A 27,733-nucleotide genomic window follows, 5' to 3' on the forward strand; every position below is an offset into this window, starting at 1 on the left:
CGCCAAAATGCACAAAGAGCGGTTATGTGGAAAGGTACTCTCTCTCTCTCTCTCTCTCTCTCTCTCTCTCTCTCTCTCTTATACAGACATATATGTACTCGTTAATTCACTCTAACTCTCATCTCTAACATACATACCTTCTTCCTCTCACACACACATACATACATACTCATTCAGTCAGTCACACACACAGACACACACACACACACACAGACACACACACACACACATTAGCACACTAACACACTAACACGAACACATGCTCATTCAATCTTTCATTTACACTCACATACGCACACATACATACACACATGCTCATTCTCTCACTCACTCGAACACATTCAGACATTAAAAGGATAAGGAGTCTAAGAGAAGATCACACACACATTCATACATACTCATTCAGTCAGTCCATCACACAGACACACATACACACAAACACACACTAACACACACACATACTAGCACACTTACACACTTACACGAACACATGCTCATTCAATCTTTCATTTACTCTCACATACGCACACATACATACACACATGCTCATTCACTCACTCACTCGAACACATTCAGCATTAAAAGGATAAGGAGTCTAAGAGAAGATCTTCCTAAAGAAGGCAGCAGCTCTCGTCAGCGCCTTTCTAAAGGGATGAATCTCTCTGTCATCCACAAAGCTGTGGTCGTCCTCGTCCTCGTACACCCAGTAGTCACTGTCATCGTCGTCACTTGGGGCAGGGTAGTGATCAGCGTGGTTAATGGTGACGGGGGCAGGGAGCGTCTCACCGTAGACAGGGCGGGCCCAGAACGGAGTGAAGACGCTCAGGGGGTCGGGACAACGGGAAGGGGACACAGCCAGGGAACGCTACACATCAGGGGGGTGGAAGGAGGGACAAAGGGAGGCATGTGAGACAGAATACGGGATACGTTTGCAAAGAAAACGAATCACAGTTTATTATAGGAACTGGGCAGACTTAATGTACAATAAAACAGGGGCTATAATAGAAGGAAGAAGTGACAGGGAGGGCATGTAAAACTACATACACAGTCGGACTCCTCATCCTGAGACGGCCATAAACTCACAGCCGCAGGAGTGCCATAATAGCGAATTATGTCCTCCCGAGCTGAAAAAGAAAAACGAAAGCTAGGTTCAGTTAAATGTACGCCGGCGGCTGCGTTTACAAAATCACAACTTACGTCTTCTGACAGCTACAATATGTCATTAGACCTCGGCCTTTTGACAATGCGAATTTCAAGTGTATGTTGGCTTTACAGGCTGTGCTGCAATACCACCATTAACCAATAAAATGGGCCAAACAGATGCTTTTCACGTAATACAGGTTATCTTACATCTGTACTACATCGCTCGACACTATAATGAACGAACAGGTTTCATCTAAGCACCACGTCATGTTTACAATCCAAATTTTTCAATTAAGACAATTGCAAATGGCGGCCGCCATCTTCAGTCCCGATACTGCTGCCTAACAACGACCAATTTCACATCTAATTTAACATCTTAATACTGTTAAGTGGAATAATTGTGACCTTAAATACCTTGAATGTGAAGCCTTGTGTTCATCTTGGAAGAAGGCACACTTGGAAAGATACAGCAGTGAGCGAAACGTAGAGGTCAGCGGAGCAAATGCGATCGTTTTTCTGTTGTAAACAGAAGGGACGTGGGTAACGGCAACGGTAACTACGTTACGGAGTTCGAGGACTCAGAACGAGGCTCATCGACAGCTTCCGGCGTGGTCAAGCCTAATGGCATTGCAGAGGCTGAAAACAGACGGGTTTATTTCGTCTGAACACCAGGCTTAAGTTGTAACTTACAACTGAAACGTTGCATACATCAGTTTAGAGTTTGAAAAACGTGCTGGTGAAACTGGGTGTTTTTCGTGCCTCCATTACTCGGAACAGGGCGAATTTTGTTCATTTTCATATGGATCATCACTTGTAGACATTAACCTTAAACGTTGGCTGGGCCGAATAGCGATACCATATAAGAACCCTCTGTTATACCAGTCTTCACAATACCTTTTACATTCGACAAACTGACACGGGCTAGTGGGCTAGTAAGAATGTGAGGGAGACTAGATATTTTTTCAGCTACGGATGCAAAACCAGTTATAAACTATGAGCCTAAATAAAACTTTTCTTTAAAAAACACACACCTTGCAACAATTTATTTTTGGTGGCCGACATGTTCTTTTTGTTCAACAGTCTGAAGCATAATTATTTTCCAATCAATTTCTGAGACAATTTATTTGTTTCTGATAAAATCCTTCCCACCCACACACTCACAGTCAGAGAAATCCAATTGTCCGTTCCATTTTGAAAACGCTGATGTGGACGTACAGGGGACGAATTCAGACCCCTTCTATCATTTATGTATTTTTGTAGAATGCCAGATACGAATATTACGTCATATTTGTATTAATCTACTCTTGCACACAAGTAGGTGTCAACATAGGCTTTTTACTTGCACCTGACCACAGCCTATGTATAAAAGCATGCCCTCTGCTTTTTCTGAAGATCACGGGCCAAAGGAACAGCAGTGAAGTCGATTTCTGGAAGGCCACAATGAAGAGACGAGTGGAATCCAATATTGTCTGGGGCGAAGGGAGATCACTCTCAATCCCTTGTCCGACTACCGGTATTAGATGGTGAAGTGCTCGTAATATATCCTATGTGGCGACACTTGTGTTTTAGAGAAGAAAGGCAATTCTCGATTCGAACTCCATCAATAGGAAGCCACAATCATTGTTTCATTAGAAAAGTTTAGCTAGTTAATTGGAATATTAAAATTCTTCAATAACAAAGTGTCCAAGAGAGCTATCCTCGGAAAATATCCCGTGTCACAATTGTCGCCACATAAAAATTTAGAAGTGTCAAATCTTAAGGTAGCCCCACCTATTCAGAAATCTTCTGCCGAGTACAGATCATGAAATTGGGACACAGCAGAACAGCAATATAGGGGCAACTTTCACTGATTAACAATATCCATATGAATTTATGTCTCATGTTCGGGAACCTTGGGATTTGGCCAGATGCCTATATTGCGATGCTGCTGTCGCCCAGATATTATTAGCTGTAAGGATGAAACACTGTAGACAAAACAGACAACTTGTGTATACATTACAGAAACATTTATTCAGATAACAGAAAGCCGAAAGTAATATGCCTCAAGAGAGATCCAAAAACGGGCCAAAATTGTATAGAACGTATAGTCTTGTGCGATTCTAATAAGCCAAGAGGTTTGCCGAAACGAAAGTGAAAGTTGGGCCAAAATGTATGTGCCTAAAAATACGCCAAAATGCACAAAGAGCGGTTATGTGGAAAGGTACTCTCTCTCTCTCTCTTATACAGACATATATGTACTCGTTAATTCACTCTAACTCTCATCTCTAACATACATACCTTCTTCCTCTCACACACACATACATACATACTCATTCAGTCAGTCACACACACAGACACACACACAGACACACACACACACACAGACACAGACACACACACACACATTAGCACACTTACACACTAACACACTAACACGAACACATGCTCATTCAATCTTTCATTTACACTCACATACGCACACATACATACACACATGCTCATTCTCTCACTCACTCGAACACATTCAGACATTAAAAGGATAAGGAGTCTAAGAGAAGATCACACACACATTCATACATACTCATTCAGTCAGTCCATCACACAGACACACATACACACAAACACACACACACACACACACACACTAGCACACTTACACACTTACACGAACACATGCTCATTCAATCTTTCATTTACTCTCACATACGCACACATACATACACACATGCTCATTCACTCACTCACTCGAACACATTCAGACATTAAAAGGATAAGGAGTCTAAGCGAAGATCTTCCTAAAGAAGGCAGCAGCTCTCGTCAGCGCCTTTCTAAAGGGATGAATCTCTCTGTCATCCACAAAGCTGTGGTCGTCCTCGTCCTCGTACACCCAGTAGTCACTGTCATCGTCGTCACTTGGGGCAGGGTAGTGATCAGCGTGGTTAATGGTGACGGGGGCAGGGAGCGTCTCACCGTAGACAGGGCGGGCCCAGAACGGAGTGAAGACGCTCAGGGGGTCGGGACAACGGGAAGGGGACACAGCCAGGGAACGCTACACATCAGGGGGGTGGAAGGAGGGACAAAGGGAGGCATGTGAGACAGAATACGGGATACGTTTGCAAAGAAAACGAATCACAGTTTATTATAGGAACTGGGCAGACTTAATGTACAATAAAACAGGGGCTATAATAGAAGGAAGAAGTGACAGGGAGGGCATGTAAAACTACATACACAGTCGGACTCCTCATCCTGAGACGGCCACAAACTCACAGCCGCAGGAGTGCCATAATAGCGAATTATGTCCTCCCGAGCTGAAAAAGAAAAACGAAAGCTAGGTTCAGTTAAATGTACGCCGGCGGCTGCGGTTACAAAAATCACAACTTACGTCTTCTGACAGCTACAATATGTCACTAGACCTCGGCCTTTTGACAATGCGAATTCCAAGTGCATGTGGGCTTTACAGGCTGTGCTGCAAGACCACCATTAACCAATAAAATGGGCCAAACAGCTGCTTTTCACGTAATACAGGTTATCTTACATCTGTACTACAAAGCTCGACACTATAATGAACGAACAGATTTCATCTAAGCACCACATGTCAAGTTTACAATCCAAATTTTTCAATTAAGACAATTGCAAATGGCGGCCGCCATCTTCAGTCCCGATACTGCTGCCTAACAACGACCAATTTCACATCTAATTTAACATCTTAATACTGTTAAGTGGAATAATTGTGACCTTAAATACCTTGAATGTGAAGCCTTGTGTTCATCTTGGAAGAAGGCACACTTGGAAAGATACAGCAGTGAGCGAAACGTAGAGGTCAGCGGAGCAAATGCGATCGTTTTTCTGTTGTAAACAGAAGGGACGTGGGTAACGGCAACGGTAACTACGTTACGGAGTTCGAGGACTCAGAACGAGGCTCATCGACAGCTTCCGGCGTGGTCAAGCCTAATGGCATTGCAGAGGCTGAAAACAGACGGGTTTATTTCGTCTGAACACCAGGCTTAAGTTGTAACTTACAACTGAAACGTTGCATACATCAGTTTAGAGTTTGAAAAACGTGCTGGTGAAACTGGGTGTTTTTCGTGCCTCCATTACTCGGAACAGGGCGAATTTTGTTCATTTTCATATGGATCATCACTTGTAGACATTAACCTTAAACGCTGGCTGGGCCGAATAGCGATACCATATAAGAACCCTCTGTTATACCAGCCTTCACAATACCTTTTACATTCGACAAACTGACACGGGCTAGTAAGAATGTGAGGGAGACTAGATATTTTTTCAGCTACGGATGCAAAACCAGTTATAAACTATGAGCCTAAATAAAACTTTTCTTTAAAAAACACACACCTTGCAACAATTTATTTTTGGTGGCCGACATGTTCTTTTTGTTCAACAGTCTGAAGCATAATTATTTTCCAATCAATTTCTGAGACAATTTATTTGTTTCTGATAAAATCCTTCCCACCCACACACTCACAGTCAGAGAAATCCAATTGTCCGTTCCATTTTGAAAACGCTGATGTGGACGTACAGGGGACGAATTCAGACCCCTTCTATCATTTATGTATTTTTGTAGAATGCCAGATACGAATATTACGTCATATTTGTATTAATCTACTCTTGCATACAAGTAGGTGTCAACATAGGCTTTTTACTTGCACCTGACCACAGCCTATGTATAAAAGCATGCCCTCTGCTTTTTCTGAAGATCACGGGCCAAAGGAACAGCAGTGAAGTCGATTTCTGGAAGGCCACAATGAAGAGACGAGTGGAATCCAATATTGTCTGGGGCGAAGGGAGATCACTCTCAATCCCTTGTCCGACTACCGGTATTAGATGGTGAAGTGCTCGTAATATATCCTATGTGGCGACACTTGTGTTTTAGAGAAGAAAGGCAATTCTCGATTCGAACTCCATCAATAGGAAGCCACAATCATTGTTTCATTAGAAACGTTTAGCTAGTTAATTGGAATATTAAAATTCTTCAATAACAAAGTGTCCAAGAGAGCTATCCTCGGAAAATATCCCGTGTCACAATTGTCACCACATAAAAATTTAGAAGTGCCAAATCTTAAGGTAGCCCCACCTATTCAGAAATCTTCTGCCGAGTACAGATCATGAAATTGGGACACAGCAGAACAGCAATATAGGGGCAACTTTCACTGATTAACAATATCCATATGAATTTATGTCTCATGTTCGGGAACCTTGGGATTTGGCCAGATGCCTATATTGCGATGCTGCTGTCGCCCAGATATTATTAGCTGTAAGGATGAAACACTGTAGACAAAACAGACAACTTGTGTATACATTACAGAAACATTTATTCAGATAACAGAAAGCCGAAAGTAATATGCCTCAAGAGAGATCCAAAAACGGGCCAAAATTGTATAGAACGTATAGTCTTGTGCGATTCTAATAAGCCAAGAGATTTGCCGAAACGAAAGTGAAAGTTGGGCCAAAATGTATGTGCCTAAAAATACGCCAAAATGCACAAAGAGCGGTTATGTGGAAAGGTACTCTCTCTCTCTCTCTCTCTTATACAGACATATATGTACTCGTTAATTCACTCTAACTCTCATCTCTAACATACATACCTTCTTCCTCTCACACACACATACATACATACTCATTCAGTCAGTCACACACACAGACACACACACAGACACACACACACACACAGACACAGACACACACACACACATTAGCACACTTACACACTAATACACTAACACGAACACATGCTCATTCAATCTTTCATTTACACTCACATACGCACACATACATACACACATGCTCATTCTCTCACTCACTCGAACACATTCAGACATTAAAAGGATAAGGAGTCTAAGAGAAGATCACACACACATTCATACATACTCATTCAGTCAGTCCATCACACAGACACACATACACACAAACACACACACACACACACTAACACACACACACACTAGCACACTTACACACTTACACGAACACATGCTCATTCAATCTTTCATTTATTCTCACATACGCACACATACATACACACATGCTCATTCACTCACTCACTCGAACACATTCAGACATTAAAAGGATAAGGAGTCTAAGCGAAGATCTTCCTAAAGAAGGCAGCAGCTCTCGTCAGCGCCTTTCTAAAGGGATGAATCTCTCTGTCATCCACAAAGCTGTGGTCGTCCTCGTCCTCGTACACCCAGTAGTCACTGTCATCGTCGTCACTTGGGGCAGGGTAGTGATCAGCGTGGTTAATGGTGACGGGGGCAGGGAGCGTCTCACCGTAGACAGGGCGGGCCCAGAACGGAGTGAAGACGCTCAGGGGGTCGGGACAACGGGAAGGGGACACAGCCAGGGAACGCTACACATCGAGGGGGTGGAGAGAGGGACAAAGGGAGGCATGTGAGACAGAATACGGGATACGTTTGCAAAGAAAACGAATCACAGTTTATTATAGGGACTGGGCAGACTTAATGTACAATAAAACAGGGGCTATAATAGAAGGAAGAAGTGACAGGGAGGGCATGTAAAACTACATACACAGTCGGACTCCTCATCCTGAGACGGCCACAAACTCACAGCCGCAGGAGTGCCATAATAGCGAATTATGTCCTCCCGAGCTGAAAAAGAAAAACGAAAGCTAGGTTCAGTTAAATGTACGCCGGCGGCTGCGTTTACAAAAATCACAACTTACGTCTTCTGACAGCTACAATATGTCACTAGACCTCGGCCTTTTGACAATGCGAATTCCAAGTGTATGTGGGCTTTACAGGCTGTGCTGCAAGACCACCATTAACCAATAAAATGGGCCAAACAGCTGCTTTTCACGTAATACAGGTTATCTTACATCTGTACTACAACGCTCGACACTATAATGAACGAACAGATTTCATCTAAGCACCACATGTCAAGTTTACAATCCAAATTTTTCAATTAAGACAATTGCAAATGGCGGCTGCCATCTTCAGTCCCGATACTGCTGCCTAACAACGACCAATTTCACATCTAATTTAACATCTTAATACTGTTAAGTGGAATAATTGTGACCTTAAATACCTTGAATGTGAAGCCTTGTGTTCATCTTGGAAGAAGGCACACTTGGAAAGATACAGCAGTGAGCGAAACGTAGAGGTCAGCGGAGCAAATGCGATCGTTTTTCTGTTGTAAACAGAAGGGACGTGGGTAACGGCAACGGTAACTACGTTACGGAGTTCGAGGACTCAGAACGAGGCTCATCGACAGCTTCCGGCGTGGTCAAGCCTAATGGCATTGCAGAGGCTGAAAACAGACGGGTTTATTTCGTCTGAACACCAGGCTTAAGTTGTAACTTACAACTGAAACGTTGCATACATCAGTTTAGAGTTTGAAAAACGTGCTGGTGAAACTGGGTGTTTTTCGTGCCTCCATTACTCGGAACAGGGCGAATTTTGTTCATTTTCATATGGATCATCACTTTTAGACATTAACCTTAAACGCTGGCTGGGCCGAATAGCGATACCATATAAGAACCCTCTGTTATACCAGCCTTCACAATACCTTTTACATTCGACAAACTGACACGGGCTAGTAAGAATGTGAGGGAGACTAGATATTTTTTCAGCTACGGATGCAAAACCAGTTATAAACTATGAGCCTAAATAAAACTTTTCTTTAAAAAACACACACCTTGCAACAATTTATTTTTGGTGGCCGACATGTTCTTTTTGTTCAACAGTCTGAAGCATAATTATTTTCCAATCAATTTCTGAGACAATTTATTTGTTTCTGATAAAATCCTTCCCACCCACACACTCACAGTCAGAGAAATCCAATTGTCCGTTCCATTTTGAAAACGCTGATGTGGACGTACAGGGGACGAATTCAGACCCCTTCTATCATTTATGTATTTTTGTAGAATGCCAGATACGAATATTACGTCATATTTGTATTAATCTACTCTTGCATACAAGTAGGTGTCAACATAGGCTTTTTACTTGCACCTGACCACAGCCTATGTATAAAAGCATGCCCTCTGCTTTTTCTGAAGATCACGGGCCAAAGGAACAGCAGTGAAGTCGATTTCTGGAAGGCCACAATGAAGAGACGAGTGGAATCCAATATTGTCTGGGGCGAAGGGAGATCACTCTCAATCCCTTGTCCGACTACCGGTATTAGATGGTGAAGTGCTCGTAATATATCCTATGTGGCGACACTTGTGTTTTAGAGAAGAAAGGCAATTCTCGATTCGAACTCCATCAATAGGAAGCCACAATCATTGTTTCATTAGAAACGTTTAGCTAGTTAATTGGAATATTAAAATTCTTCAATAACAAAGTGTCCAAGAGAGCTATCCTCGGAAAATATCCCGTGTCACAATTGTCACCACATAAAAATTTAGAAGTGCCAAATCTTAAGGTAGCCCCACCTATTCAGAAATCTTCTGCCGAGTACAGATCATGAAATTGGGACACAGCAGAACAGCAATATAGGGGCAACTTTCACTGATTAACAATATCCATATGAATTTATGTCTCATGTTCGGGAACCTTGGGATTTGGCCAGATGCCTATATTGCGATGCTGCTGTCGCCCAGATATTATTAGCTGTAAGGATGAAACACTGTAGACAAAACAGACAACTTGTGTATACATTACAGAAACATTTATTCAGATAACAAAAAGCCGAAAGTAATATGCCTCAAGAGAGATCCAAAAACGGGCCAAAATTGTATAGAACGTATAGTCTTGTGCGATTCTAATAAGCCAAGAGATTTGCCGAAACGAAAGTGAAAGTTGGGCCAAAATGTATGTGCCTAAAAATACGCCAAAATGCACAAAGAGCGGTTATGTGGAAAGGTACTCTCTCTCTCTCTCTCTCTCTTATACAGACATATATGTACTCGTTAATTCACTCTAACTCTCATCTCTAACATACATACCTTCTTCCTCTCACACACACATACATACATACTCATTCAGTCAGTCACACACACAGACACACACACAGACACACACACACACACAGACACAGACACACACACACACATTAGCACACTTACACACTAACACACTAACACGAACACATGCTCATTCAATCTTTCATTTACACTCACATACGCACACATACATACACACATGCTCATTCTCTCACTCACTCGAACACATTCAGACATTAAAAGGATAAGGAGTCTAAGAGAAGATCACACACACATTCATACATACTCATTCAGTCAGTCCATCACACAGACACACATACACACAAACACACACACACACACTAACACACACACACACTAGCACACTTACACACTTACACGAACACATGCTCATTCAATCTTTCATTTATTCTCACATACGCACACATACATACACACATGCTCATTCACTCACTCACTCGAACACATTCAGACATTAAAAGGATAAGGAGTCTAAGCGAAGATCTTCCTAAAGAAGGCAGCAGCTCTCGTCAGCGCCTTTCTAAAGGGATGAATCTCTCTGTCATCCACAAAGCTGTGGTCGTCCTCGTCCTCGTACACCCAGTAGTCACTGTCATCGTCGTCACTTGGGGCAGGGTAGTGATCAGCGTGGTTAATGGTGACGGGGGCAGGGAGCGTCTCACCGTAGACAGGGCGGGCCCAGAACGGAGTGAAGACGCTCAGGGGGTCGGGACAACGGGAAGGGGACACAGCCAGGGAACGCTACACATCGAGGGGGTGGAGAGAGGGACAAAGGGAGGCATGTGAGACAGAATACGGGATACGTTTGCAAAGAAAACGAATCACAGTTTATTATAGGGACTGGGCAGACTTAATGTACAATAAAACAGGGGCTATAATAGAAGGAAGAAGTGACAGGGAGGGCATGTAAAACTACATACACAGTCGGACTCCTCATCCTGAGACGGCCACAAACTCACAGCCGCAGGAGTGCCATAATAGCGAATTATGTCCTCCCGAGCTGAAAAAGAAAAACGAAAGCTAGGTTCAGTTAAATGTACGCCGGCGGCTGCGTTTACAAAAATCACAACTTACGTCTTCTGACAGCTACAATATGTCACTAGACCTCGGCCTTTTGACAATGCGAATTCCAAGTGTATGTGGGCTTTACAGGCTGTGCTGCAAGACCACCATTAACCAATAAAATGGGCCAAACAGCTGCTTTTCACGTAATACAGGTTATCTTACATCTGTACTACAACGCTCGACACTATAATGAACGAACAGATTTCATCTAAGCACCACATGTCAAGTTTACAATCCAAATTTTTCAATTAAGACAATTGCAAATGGCGGCTGCCATCTTCAGTCCCGATACTGCTGCCTAACAACGACCAATTTCACATCTAATTTAACATCTTAATACTGTTAAGTGGAATAATTGTGACCTTAAATACCTTGAATGTGAAGCCTTGTGTTCATCTTGGAAGAAGGCACACTTGGAAAGATACAGCAGTGAGCGAAACGTAGAGGTCAGCGGAGCAAATGCGATCGTTTTTCTGTTGTAAACAGAAGGGACGTGGGTAACGGCAACGGTAACTACGTTACGGAGTTCGAGGACTCAGAACGAGGCTCATCGACAGCTTCCGGCGTGGTCAAGCCTAATGGCATTGCAGAGGCTGAAAACAGACGGGTTTATTTCGTCTGAACACCAGGCTTAAGTTGTAACTTACAACTGAAACGTTGCATACATCAGTTTAGAGTTTGAAAAACGTGCTGGTGAAACTGGGTGTTTTTCGTGCCTCCATTACTCGGAACAGGGCGAATTTTGTTCATTTTCATATGGATCATCACTTTTAGACATTAACCTTAAACGCTGGCTGGGCCGAATAGCGATACCATATAAGAACCCTCTGTTATACCAGCCTTCACAATACCTTTTACATTCGACAAACTGACACGGGCTAGTAAGAATGTGAGGGAGACTAGATATTTTTTCAGCTACGGATGCAAAACCAGTTATAAACTATGAGCCTAAATAAAACTTTTCTTTAAAAAACACACACCTTGCAACAATTTATTTTTGGTGGCCGACATGTTCTTTTTGTTCAACAGTCTGAAGCATAATTATTTTTCAATCAATTTCTGAGACAATTTATTTGTTTCTGATAAAATCCTTCCCACCCACACACTCACAGTCAGAGAAATCCAATTGTCCGTTCCATTTTGAAAACGCTGATGTGGACGTACAGGGGACGAATTCAGACCCCTTCTATCATTTATGTATTTTTGTAGAATGCCAGATACGAATATTACGTCATATTTGTATTAATCTACTCTTGCATACAAGTAGGTGTCAACATAGGCTTTTTACTTGCACCTGACCACAGCCTATGTATAAAAGCATGCCCTCTGCTTTTTCTGAAGATCACGGGCCAAAGGAACAGCAGTGAAGTCGATTTCTGGAAGGCCACAATGAAGAGACGAGTGGAATATTGTCTGGGGCGAAGGGAGATCACTCTCAATCCCTTGTCCGACTACCGGTATTAGATGGTGAAGTGCTCGTAATATATCCTATGTGGCGACACTTGTGTTTTAGAGAAGAAAGGCAATTCTCGATTCGAACTCCATCAATAGGAAGCCACAATCATTGTTTCATTAGAAACGTTTAGCTAGTTAATTGGAATATTAAAATTCTTCAATAACAAAGTGTCCAAGAGAGCTATCCTCGAAAAATATCCCGTGTCACAATTGTCACCACATAAAAATTTAGAAGTGCCAAATCTTAAGGTAGCCCCACCTATTCAGAAATCTTCTGCCGAGTACAGATCATGAAATTGGGACAAACCAGAACAGCAATATAGGGGCAACTTTCACTGATTAACAATATCCATAGGAATTTATGTCTCATGTTCGGAAACCTTGGGATTTGGCCAGATGCCTATATTGCGATGCTGCTGTCGCCCAGATATTATTAGCTGTAAGGATGAAACACTGTAGACAAAACAGACAAAATTGTATAGAACGTATAGTCTTGTGCGATTCTAATAAGCCAAGAGGTTTGCCGAAACGAAAGTGAAAGTTGGGCTAAAATGTATGTGCCTAAAAATACGCCAAAATGCGCAAAGAGCGGTTATGTGGAAAGGTACTCTTTAATTCACTCTAACTCTCATACCCTCTTCCTCTCACACACACATACATACATACTCATTCAGTCTCTCTCTCTCTCTCACACACACACAGACACACACACACACACACATATTTTTAACAAACACAAGTTTGTGTTTACCGTTATACTTGCCCATGTAGCCGTCGTATACATGAAAAACAGATATAAGTTGTGTGGAAGGTGTTGAAGATCTTCTTTGGTTGGCTTCAAAATACACTGTTTACACCTGCACATAACTTAGCTACATCATAAATTTGATATATATATCTTTGTTATCTTTAAATACCCACATCGAAAATCAATCAACATGCACTACAAGACATACTCATCACTTCCTAAAGAAATGTTTGTATTTGGATTGCTTTATTTGAAATATGAATACTTTCTACAGACGACATATGTAACTGTTAGACTGTGTTGAAAATGAGTGAAACGGTCGATACCAGGTACTGGAGAAATACGACCTAAGTGTGTTGATTTCACATGTGTATGTTATGTAAAGAGCATACAAACAGTGTTAAATTATAATATCCTCTGAATTCCATTGTTGTGAAAATCCAATAATATATTCTCGAAAAGAAGATCCAGGAGAAATATAGTATATATATTACACATAGGGAGGGGAAGGGGCACGGGTGGCCCAGTCGTCAAAAGCGCCGCAATTCGCTGTGCAGAGTTGCGTTCCTTGGACACGCCAGAAACCTATAATTGTGCTTTCGAATCCCGGTTTGCCCCGATTATGTTTCTAGGTTTGGCAGCACCATACCCGTGCTCGTGGGTTTCACCGAAGTGGTAAACGTCTAAGACCTAAGACCATCTAAGCCCTGCATCTTCGGGCTTTTCTCCCACATTACGCTGACACGCCGTGATATAACTGGAATACTGTTAAAAGCGGCGTTAAACCCAACTCACTCACTCACACTGCCATGTGTAGTCAACTTTGACAGCCTATGGGAGATAACTTAGCCGGAAATTCCAACATCAGTGATTGTTAATGTGATACGAGTAGAGCTGTGGGGTATGTAACTGTTAGTCCTCAGCACACTTGCTTGAATAAACCCTAAGGACCTCAGAGCTCTCTCCTCTCTTGTTTCAAAGACAGAAACATTTAAATATTTCTACTTTATGTATAAACTTCTTATTTCATTGTTATTATTGTCTAGAAAATGTTAAAGTTAAGTTTGAATTAGTACTGACGTATTGTTACACTCAATCTAATACGTACAGGTTGTAAATGCAACAAGCAAGATTTATTTTATGCGTAGATGGGTTATCCCATATTTTCCGACAGTCCGCTGTTCAAAGGCTATATGAGCATCTTTGCTCAGAATGGGCTTTAACAACGCATTTCGCATTTCTTAGGTTTTATAATCACGAAGTAAGTGTTTGAATATATAGTAAATTGCCCCGTTCCTCATCTAAAACAGTTTGGGCAGTCTACCTTATATGCTCCATGTGTTTATTTTCATTTAATGTTAATAGTCATAAATGCTTTACCATAGTTGCCTAAGTTGGCGCGCCATACCACACATAGAATTATTATGTAGGTTTTACCGTAATGCTCTATTCAAATGTGACGATTACTCAATTTAGCTGAAAGAAATGTTATTTGGAATTACCGTCATTACTCTGGTAAATATTGCATCCATTGTATAATGTTACCGTACATACTCCAATATTACATACAGTAAACTACGGTTATAACGAACTCAAAGGGACTACTAATTTTAGTTCGTTATAACCGTAGTTCGTTATAAGCATATATACAACATAACTACAGCAAATAGTCGGGACCAAAAAATAAGTTCGTTATATCCGTCAGTTCGTTATAAGCGTGTTCGTTATAACCGTAGTTTACTGTACATTGCTTTTATTCCCAGATTTAGATTGAAACTGTAATCATTATCATTGTATGTCATTATTTTATATTAATTAATTTAATTTGGTTGATATATCGACACTTGCTTGCACTAACCCTGTGGACCTCACAGTTCTCTCCTCTCTTGTTTCAATGCTAGCTCCCAATAGCTAATTCCCCCTATCGAGGTCTGACAGTTATTTGAATAAGGTCAAAGCTGTCTTATATAGTCTAATAGGCATGATATCACAATATCCCCAAAATAACATTTGTTAATTTGACCACTTTCTAAAAGGCATTTTGTGTTTGTCCTTTTCGCGTCCAAGTCCCTAATCCACTGCCACATACTGTCTGCGTCTAGGAGGCCCGTGACGGTTCCACTACACACAGTCGTTCTCTTCTCTGTTCACAGAGTACTTGTAGCCTGCATGATACGCACATCTACCACCACGAAGGTTATTTTTATCATCTTTATTCCTCCATAGGAGAGTTACATGCAATTCATTACGGTTATACAGATATTAACAAGAGAAATAACAAGATTAGGTTAAGGGTCAGGATCTAGTGTCAAACACAGTTCTTGCAAACAGCTCATTGTCTTCTTCATTCGCTTGTACAGGAGATATGCATGACAGCAGACTGCACACTAGGTCAACGTCACACATGGAGTGTAAGGTAACCCTCAATTCTACTGAACAACAGTTGACAATTTCACACCACATACGATCCCTGATGAATTCTGATGCTCTGAAGTGGCATATCATATCGACCAGAAGATCATTATAACCTTTGTCACAACATTCTCAGTGACCATGTACTTTGCCTGGCCGCCAGAGTGCGCACATGTCCACAACAAATTTGCAGGAGTCTTTTAGTAAGGGCCAATGCTTAGCATCTTTCCATGCTTTGTGAGGTTTGATTTTGTTGTGTATTTTTAAAAAATGGTGTAGGTCCGGGTCTGTTTGTAGACGCTGTTGCCACTCCGAGTCATGATGTTCTTCGATTTGCTTCTTGGCCTTTTTCTTCCAGAGTGATGGTTTGCAAAACTGCCCTGTGTCCATGAATGCTGTTAGATGCTCAAACATGTTGTACTTCTGTAGAATCTGAACAATGTTTGGTACAAAGCCACGAGACCTTTTGGAACATCCATTTCTTAGCAGGAATAAGCCTGTGGTGAACAATGTTCTGCTGAGGTAGTGTGTTGGGTTATTACACAGCTGCCCCAGAAACAGCAACTTTTAAGCATCTATGTAAGATTCAATTGGATAGAATCCTATCAGAGCGTTTCAGATATCTGTTCGCGTTGTTTTAGGTAGGCCTTGAACAAGTTTTACAGAGAATCTCTGAGCATGTTGAAGAGCAATTAATTCCGTTTTATTTAAATCTGACCAGAGCTCGCATCCAAACGTAGATTTGGGTAAGGACACCATTTTTAACAATTTTGAACTTGTTAGCGGATTGAGGCCTTTACGGTCACAGCCTAATCGCTGAAGGGCCATGGTGCTTGCTTTCAATTTGGAACAGGCATTGATGGTTCTGTCCCAAGAATTCATATTGTGATTTAAGAGGTAGACTTCTGCCTTAGCAATTTCGACTGACCTGTCCCTCTTTGGGACTCATGTGTGTGAGTAGGGTACACATGTCTATTGCGCATTTTGGTATTCATAAAAATTCTGTGTTTGTATTGACATGAATTCTATTTTCGTTTATTGATATATTTTCGTTTTTATCGTTGGCTGTTCTGTGGCAAGAAATACTTTGTCTACCTCTCAACATCAACATCAGGAAACAAGTTTACACCAGTAAAGTACCAGATAGATTCTGCAGCCACGTGTAATACCATTTCCGATCAGACTGTTAGAGATATGTTTCCAGAGGCAACTATTCAAAGATCCCCGTTCATATTGGATCCTTATGGTGATGCAAAGCCCCTTCACCCGTTAGGACAAGTCAGTTTAATATGTGAACGAAAGAACAAGTTTGAACTTTTGACATTTCAAGTACTTCCCCATGATCAGTTGAAAGGAAAGCCAGCTTTACTTTCTGGCCAAGACAGTGAAAATCTTGGACTGATAAAGATTGAAGCTGATGAGGTATTTACTTTGACTTCTAAAGTACATGATGTTGCAGATGTTACAGATGGTGGAGACTTACCAGGGTTTCAGGCACGCAGACCAGACTGCGGTTCATCAAATCTTCAAGACTCAAATGAATCCATGTGAAAAGTAAAAAGAAACAAATGGAAATTACAGATCCCAGTAGTCTATGTGCATGCAATCATCTTGAGACTATACACAGCAAGGTGCCTGGACAATGCACTATGCCACCTCCAGCACTATCAGAGCCTAATGTAGTAACAAGGAAAAGGATGTTACCTCCACCTGGTCAACTCACTAAGCACAACGTGCTGAAGGAATAACCAGAAAATTTTGAAGGGGCAGGGTCCCTGGGACCTCCAGTTCATTTCAAGGTGAAAACTGATGTTGTTCCCATACAGATGCCAATACACAGAGTTCCTGTAGCGAAAAGGGAAAAGGAAAAGATTGCAATTGATAAATATGTAGAAGCTGGTATACTAGCAAAGGTGGATGAGCCAACACCATGGTGCTCAAATGTTCTAATTAGAGCAACTCCAAAAAAGTTCAGGGTATGCATAGATCCCAGTCAAACTGTGAACAAAGCCATCCTTTGACCAATATGTCAAATGCCGACACTCAATGAACAGCTTCACAAATTATGCAACGCCAAGTGTTTTTCACTGGTAGATGTCCGTGATGGTTTTCTTCATATTCCTTTGGATGAAGAATCATCTTTCATGACTACGATGCACACGTCTTATGACAGGTATAGATGGCTACGCCTGCCATTTGGAATTACAAGTGCACCTGAGGAGTTCCAAATAAGACTATCTGCTGCACTGGAAGGTCTTGTTGGAACCATATCAATGACTGATGACATACTCATATATATCAAACACATATGAGGAGGCGGAACAGGATCATGATCGACGCTTTATAGCGTTAATGGAAAGATGCTTGACGAAAAATATCAAGTGCCAACCTTCTAAACTGAAGTTCAAAATGAAGGAACTGAAATTTGTCGGCAACATAATTACTGACAAAGGAATGAAAATGGACCCAGACAAGGTTGCTGCGATCACAGAAATGCCTCCTCCACGCAACAAGGCTGGGCTCCTGAGATTCATAGGGATGGTCAACTACTTATCACCCTTCTGTGAAAATCTGAGTGCAACAATTCGCCCTCTCACAATGCTCACACAGGGAGGTGTACCATTCTCTTGGGCGTCAACACAAGAAACTGCATTCAATCAGGCCAAACAACTTATATCAACAGCACCTGTGCTAAGTTATTATGACCTGCAAAAGAATGTGGTATTGCAAGTGGATGCTAGTGAGGAAGGTCTTGGTGGTGCCTTACTTCAGCCTGATGCTAATGGAAAACTTCACCCAGCAGCATTCACATCCTGCAGCATGAATGCGACAGAACAGAGATATTCCCAAATTGAGAAGGAGTGTCTTGCGATATGCAATGCATTTGCCAAGTTTGACCAGTGGATGTACGGAAAGGCAGACATTGAAGTACATACTGATCATCAGCCATTGGAAACAATCATGAAGAAGCCACTGAACAAGGCCCCTGCAAGGCTACAAAGAATGTTGTTAAAACTACAACGCTATCACTTCACTGTCAAGTACAGAAAAGGGACATCACTTCATCTTGCAGACACACTGTCACGAGCAGCACTACCAACTCCAATCAATGTCAAGGTGACAGGGTATGAAGTATTCCGTCTAGAACACGAATATGATGAGCACAATCCACATCTCCATGAAGAAACTGAGACCAGACTCCGAGAGGAAACTGCGAAAGATCCATTGATGTCTAAGTTGTATACACTGATAGGTCATGGATGGCCAGATGACAGAAACCTACTGGATCAAGCTTTGGCCTCCTACTGGGGCTATAGAGATGAACTTAGCATCAGGAATGGGATCATATACAAAGGTCCACTTGTGATGATCCCAAAGAGCATGTACAGAGAGATGCTGGAAAAGATACACTTGAATCACTTTGGAGCTGAATCAAACATACGAATGGCCCGAGAGGTCCTCTTTTGGCCTGGGATGAGGAACTCTATTCATGATATGTGCAGTGCGTGTGGAACATGTGCACAGTATGGAAATGAAGCACCCAAAGAACCCATGAAGTCTTTGCCAATACCCACCATGTCCTGGCAAATTATAAGTCAAGATTTATTTGCCTGTGAGAAAAAGACTTACCTTGTCACAGTTTGTCACTTCTCTGATTGGATTGAGGTTGACGAATTGGAAGACACTCTCTCCGCTACAGTGATAGCCAAAACAAAGGCTCATTTCTCTCGCTATGAAATTCCAAGTGTTTGTCATACAGACAATGGACCTCAGTTCATCAGCAAAGAATATGAAGACTTTGCTCAGCAGTATCACTTCAAGCACACAACGTCTTCACCATATCATCCAAAAGGAAACGGAAAGGCTGAGTCAGCTGTCAAAGTGGCAAAAGCTATGATGAAGAAATCTGATGACAAAGAACTGGCATTCTTGAACTACAGATATACTCCTCAAAAGGGACATACCTATTCACCTGCACAACGCATGATGAATCGTCGCACAAGGACTTTGCTGTCGACACAAAATCAACTTCTGCAGCCCCAGGTAGTGGATCCCGAAATAGTTGATAGAGAGATCAGGGGCAAAAGAATCTCTAACAAGACTCAGTACAATAGATTGTCTGGTACAGAGCATGAACCAATAGAAACTGGCAGTTATGTGTATGCTAAACCTCCACCAAACCAGAGAGGTAAACCTTGGGCATATGGGCAAGTCATCCACAAGGACAATACAAGGTCTTACACAATAAAAACCCATGGTAGCACACTGAGAAGAAACCATGTGCAAATCAAGCAAGCAGCTGCGCCACCACCATCAAACTACTACAACTTATCACAGAGGGCGCATAATCAATTGATCTTGAAGAATGCCGAAGTCCAAACAGCTGTACCAAGTTCACCCATGAAACCTGTGACAGATCGAAGTGTAACAGCCAAAGCCAGCCCTAACATTACACAGAATGTAGAACAATCACAGCCAGGTTTTCAACCTACAGAAAGTGTTACAGATATTACCAAGATATCTGAAGAGACTTGCTCAGTAAAACGTCCACTCAGGGAAAAAAGATTGCCTTTATGATACAATGACTATATAATGCTTGAGTGAATTGATGTAATAATTGTCCACATGGACAAGCATGAATTACTGTCATGAACTTTGAGGCAAGACTATTAGATGCAGTTGCATATACAGACAGTGCCTGTGGGAACTAAGCAGATACATTAACTATCTGATCATTGCAGCTGTTGAGAACTTTTAATGGTTACAATCGTTTAATATAATTTGAGTTAAAGGAGACATACTCTCTTTCTTTTTCCTTTTTCTTTTTTCTTCCAAAGGAGGGGAGATGTTAGTATGTTCATTTCCGAGTTATTCCGATTGATGGAAATACGAAGTTTTGCGAATGTCAGGCCGGAAGTAGCATGGTCGGGTATCCCTAACTAGATGGCCGCCCGCATGTGTTGTGATCGAGGCCGGTGTATCGTCAAGTGTAATAAAGCCTCTGCAAATCAAGAAAACTGAACTGTGTCTTTATCATTGGTCCAACGAGGTTGGAAACTCTATTAAGTTATCGAGGTACTTCTTTAATTTCGGGACCCGTGAAGATCCGGGCTAGAATACGTCTTCAGCAACCCATGCTTGCCTTAAAAGGCATCTATGCTTGTCAATTATATATATGTGTATGTGTGTGTGTGTGTGTGTGTGTGTGTGTTTGGATATCTCATCTATTCAAAATCGTTTTGGCTTTGGATTCATTGTTGATTGTTTCAATTGCCTGTTCACCACCTAGCATGGCCCTTAGGGTTTCATAAACGTTACCATTTGTATGCAAAAGATTTGCCTTCGTTAAGTCTTGTAATCTAATCATCGAAGCGGCCAGGCTTGTGGACTAGGACACAAATATCGTCGTCAAAAACATCCGATATCAAATGTACCGTATTTCCTCTATCATATATTCATTTCGCGAGAGCCGTTTGTAACCTCGGGGCTTGTATTGGAGACCAAGCGTCTAACAAAATAATGGGCAAAAGAAACGCCAGCAAACAACTTTCTGGTCTAAAACAAAACAGACGCAAATTCTAGCAACAGTTCTAGTTTTAGTTTTATTATAAAAAAAACCCAAACAATTATTCAAAAACGGTATTTGAAAATGACAAGATAAAAAACTATGTACTTAAAGTTCTGCAGACACGTTTATCATGCTGGGTGCACTGTCCAGTATTCGATCACACCAGCAGAATCGACGTCGATCTCTTTTAAAGTCCTGTACTACACACATTGCACAATATTGGATGTGACCCCCTCCAGCAACGGTGCAGGCCCCAACACGACGTCGAACTGAGTACACGAGTCTCCTGACATCCTGATTAGGGATCCTACGCCATTCTTCCTGCAGTCCAATTGCCAAGGCATCCCTCGTCAATGGCGGCTGTTGGCGTTTGCGAATCCTGCGTCCAAGTTGGTCCCAGAGGTGCTCTATGGGCGACAGGTCCGGTGATCTGGCTGGCCATTGTAATACGGTCACGTTGTTGGCGTTCTGAAAGTTGCTAGTGACTCGAGCTGTGTTAGGGTCGGCGTTGTCCTGCTGAAACAGCGTCCGTGGGTGTCGTTGCAGGAAAGGCAGTACCACAGGCCCCAAAACCTCATAAATGTAACGACGTGCAGTGAGATTTTCGTCGATGATAACCAGATCTGTCTTCTGGTCCCCGCAGATGCCACCCCAGACCATGACACTACCACCACCATAAGGTAAGTCGAGGCATGTTCGTTGTTTTGAACGGTTTCTTGTGATGAGAGAGTACGATTCTGCTCATGTTTTATACCAAAATTCTATACGGGTAACTTTGTGTACATTTTGCATTTTGTAGAGATTAAATTCACTTTTCTCGCAAATCACGTGAAGCACGTGCACATGTTCACATGGAACATAGCATTCAAGCTATGTGTTCCCAACTGTTTTCGTGCTGTTTGGCAAATTTGTTGAAAACTGACGACCATTATTTATTTGGTGGCCTTTCTTTTGCCCGCTAGTTTAAATAGTGGCAATACCGATATGGTATACAGTTCTTATGGGTGATCGGCGGCCATTTTGTTATGGATCGAAATGAAGGCTATCGATGTATTCATACGCACGGTTTTGGTGTTAAAAGGCTTATTATATACTGAACCAAATTAAAAACTTCCTAAAATTTTAACATTTTGACCAGTTATCATTGTGGGCCCTAATTGTGTATTTAAACAGTAATGGCCACGTATTGTATTCAGAAAACACCCGTTTTTGTGCAGGTGAATCGATCAAAATCATGTGCACAGCACTATAGTGGCAAAAGTGTTTTTTCACGTGCAACTGGTCACGTGGCCATAATACCGCACCTGTTTACGTGTTAGCAGTCATTAACAAAAAAAGAAAAACGCAAGTAAACAAAAATCTTTACGGCCATTTGTCATGCCACGCCTTTCAAATGTGCAACGTGAACGTGCCATCGGCATGTTGCAGACGGGAACGTCCGTAGCTGAAGTCGCAAGGACAATGGGTTGTAGTCAACGGACTGTTTATGAGACGCGTCTACAGCAAACGGGTACCACCGCTGATCGCCCTCGGCCAGGTCGACCACGTGTGACGTCACATGCAGAGGATCGTCAGATTGTCTTACTTCACCTCCGTAACCGATTTTTGATGGCTACATCAACCAGAAATGAACTGTTTAGGGGTAGACTGAGTGCGCAAACTGTTCGAAACCGTCTGAGAACTGCTCACCTTCAAGCACGACGGCCATACTGCGGGCCGATTCTGACTCAATTACACAGACGTCAACGTCAATTGTGGGCACAGCGACACTTACGATGGACTCAGAGGAATTGGAATCAAGTCGTCTTAAGTGATGAATCCCGATTTAATCTTCGATTTGCTGATGGTAGTGCGAGGGTGTGGAGGCGCCGTCATGAACGTTACGCCCAGTGTTGTGTACAAGAGGTTGACAGATTTCGAGGCGGAAGTGTCATGGTGTGGGATGCTTTCTGTGGCAATGCACGTTCCAGGCTTCTTGTCATCCGTGGCAACCTCAACGCTGCTGCTTACCGCGACCAGGTACTGGCACCAGAACTTCTGCCTTTTATGGCAGCACATGGACCCGGTTTGATCTTCCAACACGACAATGCCAGACTACACACAGCAATTTTGACAAGGAATTTCCTTCAGAATGCGGGAGTCAACGTCATGGACTGGCCGTCAAGGTCTCCCGACCTCAATCCCATCGAACACGTCTGGGATGCTCTTGGCAGAAGTCTGCGCACTCTCCAGAACCAACCACAGAATTTGCAAGATCTTGGCACCATTTTGCAGCAACAATGGCGTCGTCTTCCAAATCATGTGTTTACAAGCATCACAAGGTCCATGCGGAGGCGTTGTGTGGCAGTTGTCAACGCACATGGTGGCCATACACGCTACTGAACTTGATTCTCGTGCTTAGGACTTATGATTTAAACTGTTGATGTTATTACCGAATAACGTAGGTGCTTGGAACAAATTATGGTTACCACCGTTAATTAAAATCCTTCTTTTGACATTAATGATTCAAAATTACCTTCTCTGATACATTTGTCCGTTGTATATCATATATGGGATTACTTTTAAAAATGTGAAGTTTTTAATTTGACTCAGTATATTTAAAAGAGGTTTCAGTGGGAAAAAGGATACCACTTTTTAACCAATCAGAATCAGCATTCTTCAATGTCATGGTAGAATGCTATTTACACCCCATAAAATAACTTTTATTCTCGATCTTGATCAGACAGAAATTTAACGCCTGCTGTCATTATCACAAAGTGAGTGAGTTGGGTTTAACGCCGCTTTTAACAGTATTCCAGTTATATCGCGGCGTGTCAGCTTAATGTTGGGGGAAAACCAGAAGTGATGCAGGTTTCAGACGTTTACCACCTTGGTGAAACCCACGAGCACGGGTATGGTGCTGACAAACCTAGAAGCATAATCAGCCGAATATTTATGTGCATATTCACTCACAAGTTTACACAACCACGATATTAAACCTTCACGTGACCTTGTCTGTTTAACGCCGCACTCAGCAATATTCCAACTATATGACGGCGGTTTGTAAATACATGTAATCGAGTCTGTAAGCGAGCCTGACCACCCGATCCCGTTAGTCTCCTAGTCTCATCTTACGACAAGCATAGTCGCATTTTACGACAAGCATGGGTGGCAAATATTTGTATAAGTATCAAGTTCAAGTTAACTTTCACAAGGAAAAATGTTTTCTATAAGGGGGGAGCAATTAAGCTGACACGCCGCGATATAACTGGAATACTGTTGAAATCGGCGTTAAACCCAACTCACTCACTTTATGTAGGACAAAAATAGCTAAATAGATTTCAGCTGTAGACAGTTTTCACTTTGGTGAACCCAACCGACCATCGGGACGAATGTGAAATTCGAACGCACGATATGCACATCCAAGTACTGCTTAGGGCCGTAACTCTGCACTGCGCATTTCGTCGCCTTACACCAATAGGCCACTCTTTATACACAGTCCGTGAGTTGTTGTTGTTTGTTGTTTAACGCCGCACTCAGCAATATTCCAGCTATATGACGGCGGTCTGTATAATAACCGAGTCTGGGCCAGACAATCCAGTGATTGACATCATGAGCATCGATCCCGTTAGTCGCCTTTTACGACAAGCATAGTCGCCTCTTACGGCAAGTATGGGTTGCTGAAGACCAATTCTATCCCGGAATCTTCACGGGTCAACAGTCCGTTAGAATGGCTATTTGTCTTCGTCACTTTGATCTTATCTCATATTGACATTCTGATACTTCTATGTTCACATGTCTGTTATCTTGTTATCTGTATACACTGTGGTGTCGAACTGCGAACTGACAATCTACATTGTTTCACAACAGACGCATATTGCCCCCACCCACCCACCCACGCCCCCAAAAAGAAAAAAAGTATATTGATCGAAGTACCCATATCCTGACGTGCATTCTGATTGCCTTGCCTTCGAATTGGGGACGAGCCATTCGTCACCACGATGAAAGCCTCGCGTGGAGATTACGCAGCGTTTAGAATGAGCTTTCGATGAATACCTTTATGTTTAGGTGTGTGTTTTTTAAATCAATCTTTCGTACATGTTTGTTAAACATCTTCAGGCGATGTTTGAAACATTCATGTGTGACGTGGGATTATTAAATCGTCGTTTTCTTCTGTTTGTCTAAAAACATGCACTAATGCACATGTAATCAGTACAATCAGTATAGTATGGCTATCCGTGGCCCTGTGCACTAATGGCACGCGATCATGACTATAATTCATACAGAAATCATCGTCATTATGTTTACTCAATAAAAACCATCTTAATCAGCAGCTTATATATAAGCGCGATGAGAATTTGTAAATCGTGTTTTGAATAAATAGGCGTTAACGCAAGCGCACGAACCACACTCACAATAGACCTTTAACGAACAACCAACTTCGACTGGAAATTCTGGATTCAGCCAGTAAAGCAGCTCAAATGTGTCAAATGGTCAAAGGGCGATAACTGAAGTACGGCGTGTATGGCCATTGATGTTTACTGCTTATGCTAAACACGTGGTAGCAGCGAGAGAGGTTAACTCGAGTAGACCAGTCAATCTCGTATAACGGTGAATTGCATCAAAGTGTTCGGTTGCGGTGACTGTTGCTGCTCAAAATCATTCGAACCGATATGGCGTCTCTAAAGAATGTTGGAAGATCGCTCGCAAGATGCACATTACAAAGTGTTGCGAGGGGGCCGCATATTCGTAAGTTTTAACTCATCACTTCCAATGTCGATAGCTGTCAGAACCCTTTCTTTGCATGTCTTTGGGTGTCAATAACATGTTTATCATACGTTAAACCGTTTAGTATGGTGATGTATATTACCAGCTGATTGTGTAATGTATAAGTATGCTATTGTACATTGCGATATGGTATTCAACAATTGGCCATGGTATAGTAATACCTAAGTATTGATTTAGTTATAATATAACTGCAACATCCCTGGAGAATAAAGCATCTTGTCTCGCCCAATATTAATCATTAAATTCATTGTGTTCTTTCTTTGAAAGAAATATAAAATAAATGCCACTTTCCTCACTTTTGACAATAGATGTTTATCAAATAACCAATTACCGTACTTATCAACATGTATCAGTCAACGTTAAACTACATCTATCACTTTATTTTTTGTAAGATATATTTCCTCATTAGTGTTAATTAACACTGCACTACTAGTAATGTCAATTGTCAAGTATCAAGTTTAAGTTAACTTTCCCAAGGAAAAATGTTTTCTATAAGGGGGGAGCAATTAAGCTGACACGCCACGATATAACTGGAATACTGTTGAAAGCGGCGTTAAACCCAACTCTCTCACTTTATGTAGGACAAAAATAGCCAAATAGATTTCAACTGTAGACAGTTTTCACTTTGGTGAAACCCACCGACCATCGGGAGAAATGTGAAATTCGAACACACGATATGCACATTCAAGTACTGCTTATGGCTGTAACTCTGCACTGTGCATTTCGTCGCCTTAGACCAATAGGCCACCCTTTATGTGTAGTCCGTGAGAATGGCTATTTGTCTTCGTCACTTTGAGCTTATCTCACATTGACATTCTGATGTCTGTTATCTTGTTATCTGTATACACTGTGGTGTGGAACAATTTTTCATGGACCCCCCAAAAAGACCCCTCAGCCCCTGACCCCAATAAGAAGTGACCAGTCCCTAAATAAAGTTAAAATTTGTAATTCAAACATTCGAAAAAAATTCAACTGTCATTTTTTCATGCACACGACAGGAAAAGAAATGTCAAGTCTATACTATATGGTGATAAATCCCATCAATGTGGCCAACACTACGCCCTCCCTATTCACCTCTGTTCCTGCACACTGTATCTCATCTTTAAGGAGATCCTTTGGGTTGGACTTTGACTCCATCTCTAAATAGAATGATTCGGAGGGATTCCAAACATTACTTTTGAAGGTTGTTAAAATGTCAGACTCCACGACATCCTACAACACAAAACAGTTTTTCGTAGTCACATATTTATCAGATTCGTACATAATGCATAGGACTTTGTTCTAACAAATGTTGGGTAGTAAACACAAGATTACAGTGACAATCACATTTGTGTCATGTTTTAAAAACAAAATGTTTTGCCGAAAAAAGTCAGTTGACTTACAGAGTTAAAACTTACGAACTTAACAACTGAGTCTAAAGCATAGCAACTTTACAGATTTTAGTTCATTGGGGGCATGCTTAATCACAAATGGTGGACCGAAAATAATTTGACAAAAGGAAAGCATAAAACAGACAATAAAAAACGACAGGCGAAATCTTCCCTAAACAACTGGGGCGATTCCCCTTACTGGGGTTAAAATGGGTTCCTGGCGTGTGACGCGCTGTGCAGTTTCAACAATCGGGACAATGGACAGTCTACCTGCTTCTGCTTCAGAT

General features: G+C 41.8%; 5 protein-coding genes across 5 annotated transcripts in view; 1 reads left to right on the top strand and 4 right to left on the bottom strand.

Moving 5' to 3' along the window:
• Positions 1-595: 595 nt before the first annotated feature.
• On the bottom strand, positions 596-1,582 carry LOC139468411 (uncharacterized). The gene is made up of 3 exons (XM_071250365.1): positions 1,558-1,582; positions 1,045-1,124; positions 596-865 (listed from the first exon to the last, which is right to left on the bottom strand). Exons 1-3 carry the CDS (start codon positions 1,580-1,582, stop codon positions 596-598), a joined length of 375 nt encoding a protein of 124 aa, XP_071106466.1.
• Positions 1,583-3,901: 2,319 nt separating this feature from the next.
• LOC139468736 (uncharacterized) lies at positions 3,902-4,891 on the bottom strand. Its single transcript, XM_071250862.1, has 3 exons — positions 4,867-4,891; positions 4,351-4,430; positions 3,902-4,171 (listed from the first exon to the last, which is right to left on the bottom strand). The coding sequence occupies exons 1-3, from the start codon at positions 4,889-4,891 to the stop codon at positions 3,902-3,904; spliced, it is 375 nt and encodes a 124-aa protein (XP_071106963.1).
• Positions 4,892-7,216: 2,325 nt separating this feature from the next.
• On the bottom strand, positions 7,217-8,206 carry LOC139468742 (uncharacterized). The gene is made up of 3 exons (XM_071250869.1): positions 8,182-8,206; positions 7,666-7,745; positions 7,217-7,486 (listed from the first exon to the last, which is right to left on the bottom strand). Exons 1-3 carry the CDS (start codon positions 8,204-8,206, stop codon positions 7,217-7,219), a joined length of 375 nt encoding a protein of 124 aa, XP_071106970.1.
• A 2,325-nt stretch (positions 8,207-10,531) lies between these two features.
• Positions 10,532-11,521, bottom strand: LOC139468728 (uncharacterized). The gene is made up of 3 exons (XM_071250855.1): positions 11,497-11,521; positions 10,981-11,060; positions 10,532-10,801 (listed from the first exon to the last, which is right to left on the bottom strand). Exons 1-3 carry the CDS (start codon positions 11,519-11,521, stop codon positions 10,532-10,534), a joined length of 375 nt encoding a protein of 124 aa, XP_071106956.1.
• Positions 11,522-25,824: 14,303 nt separating this feature from the next.
• The window catches only part of LOC139469094 (4-aminobutyrate aminotransferase, mitochondrial-like), a 33,981-nt gene continuing 32,072 nt past the window's right edge, over positions 25,825-27,733 (top strand). Inside the window, exon 1 of the mRNA XM_071251222.1 lies at positions 25,825-26,037. Coding sequence (XP_071107323.1) covers positions 25,962-26,037 — 76 coding nt within the window. The 5' untranslated portion in view covers positions 25,825-25,961. The remainder of the gene's footprint in view (positions 26,038-27,733) is intronic.

The sequence above is a fragment of the Haliotis cracherodii genome, unplaced genomic scaffold (assembly GCF_022045235.1).
Source record: "Haliotis cracherodii isolate W230 unplaced genomic scaffold, xgHalCrac1.p SCAF_2, whole genome shotgun sequence".
Taxonomy (NCBI): Eukaryota; Metazoa; Mollusca; class Gastropoda; order Lepetellida; family Haliotidae; genus Haliotis; species Haliotis cracherodii.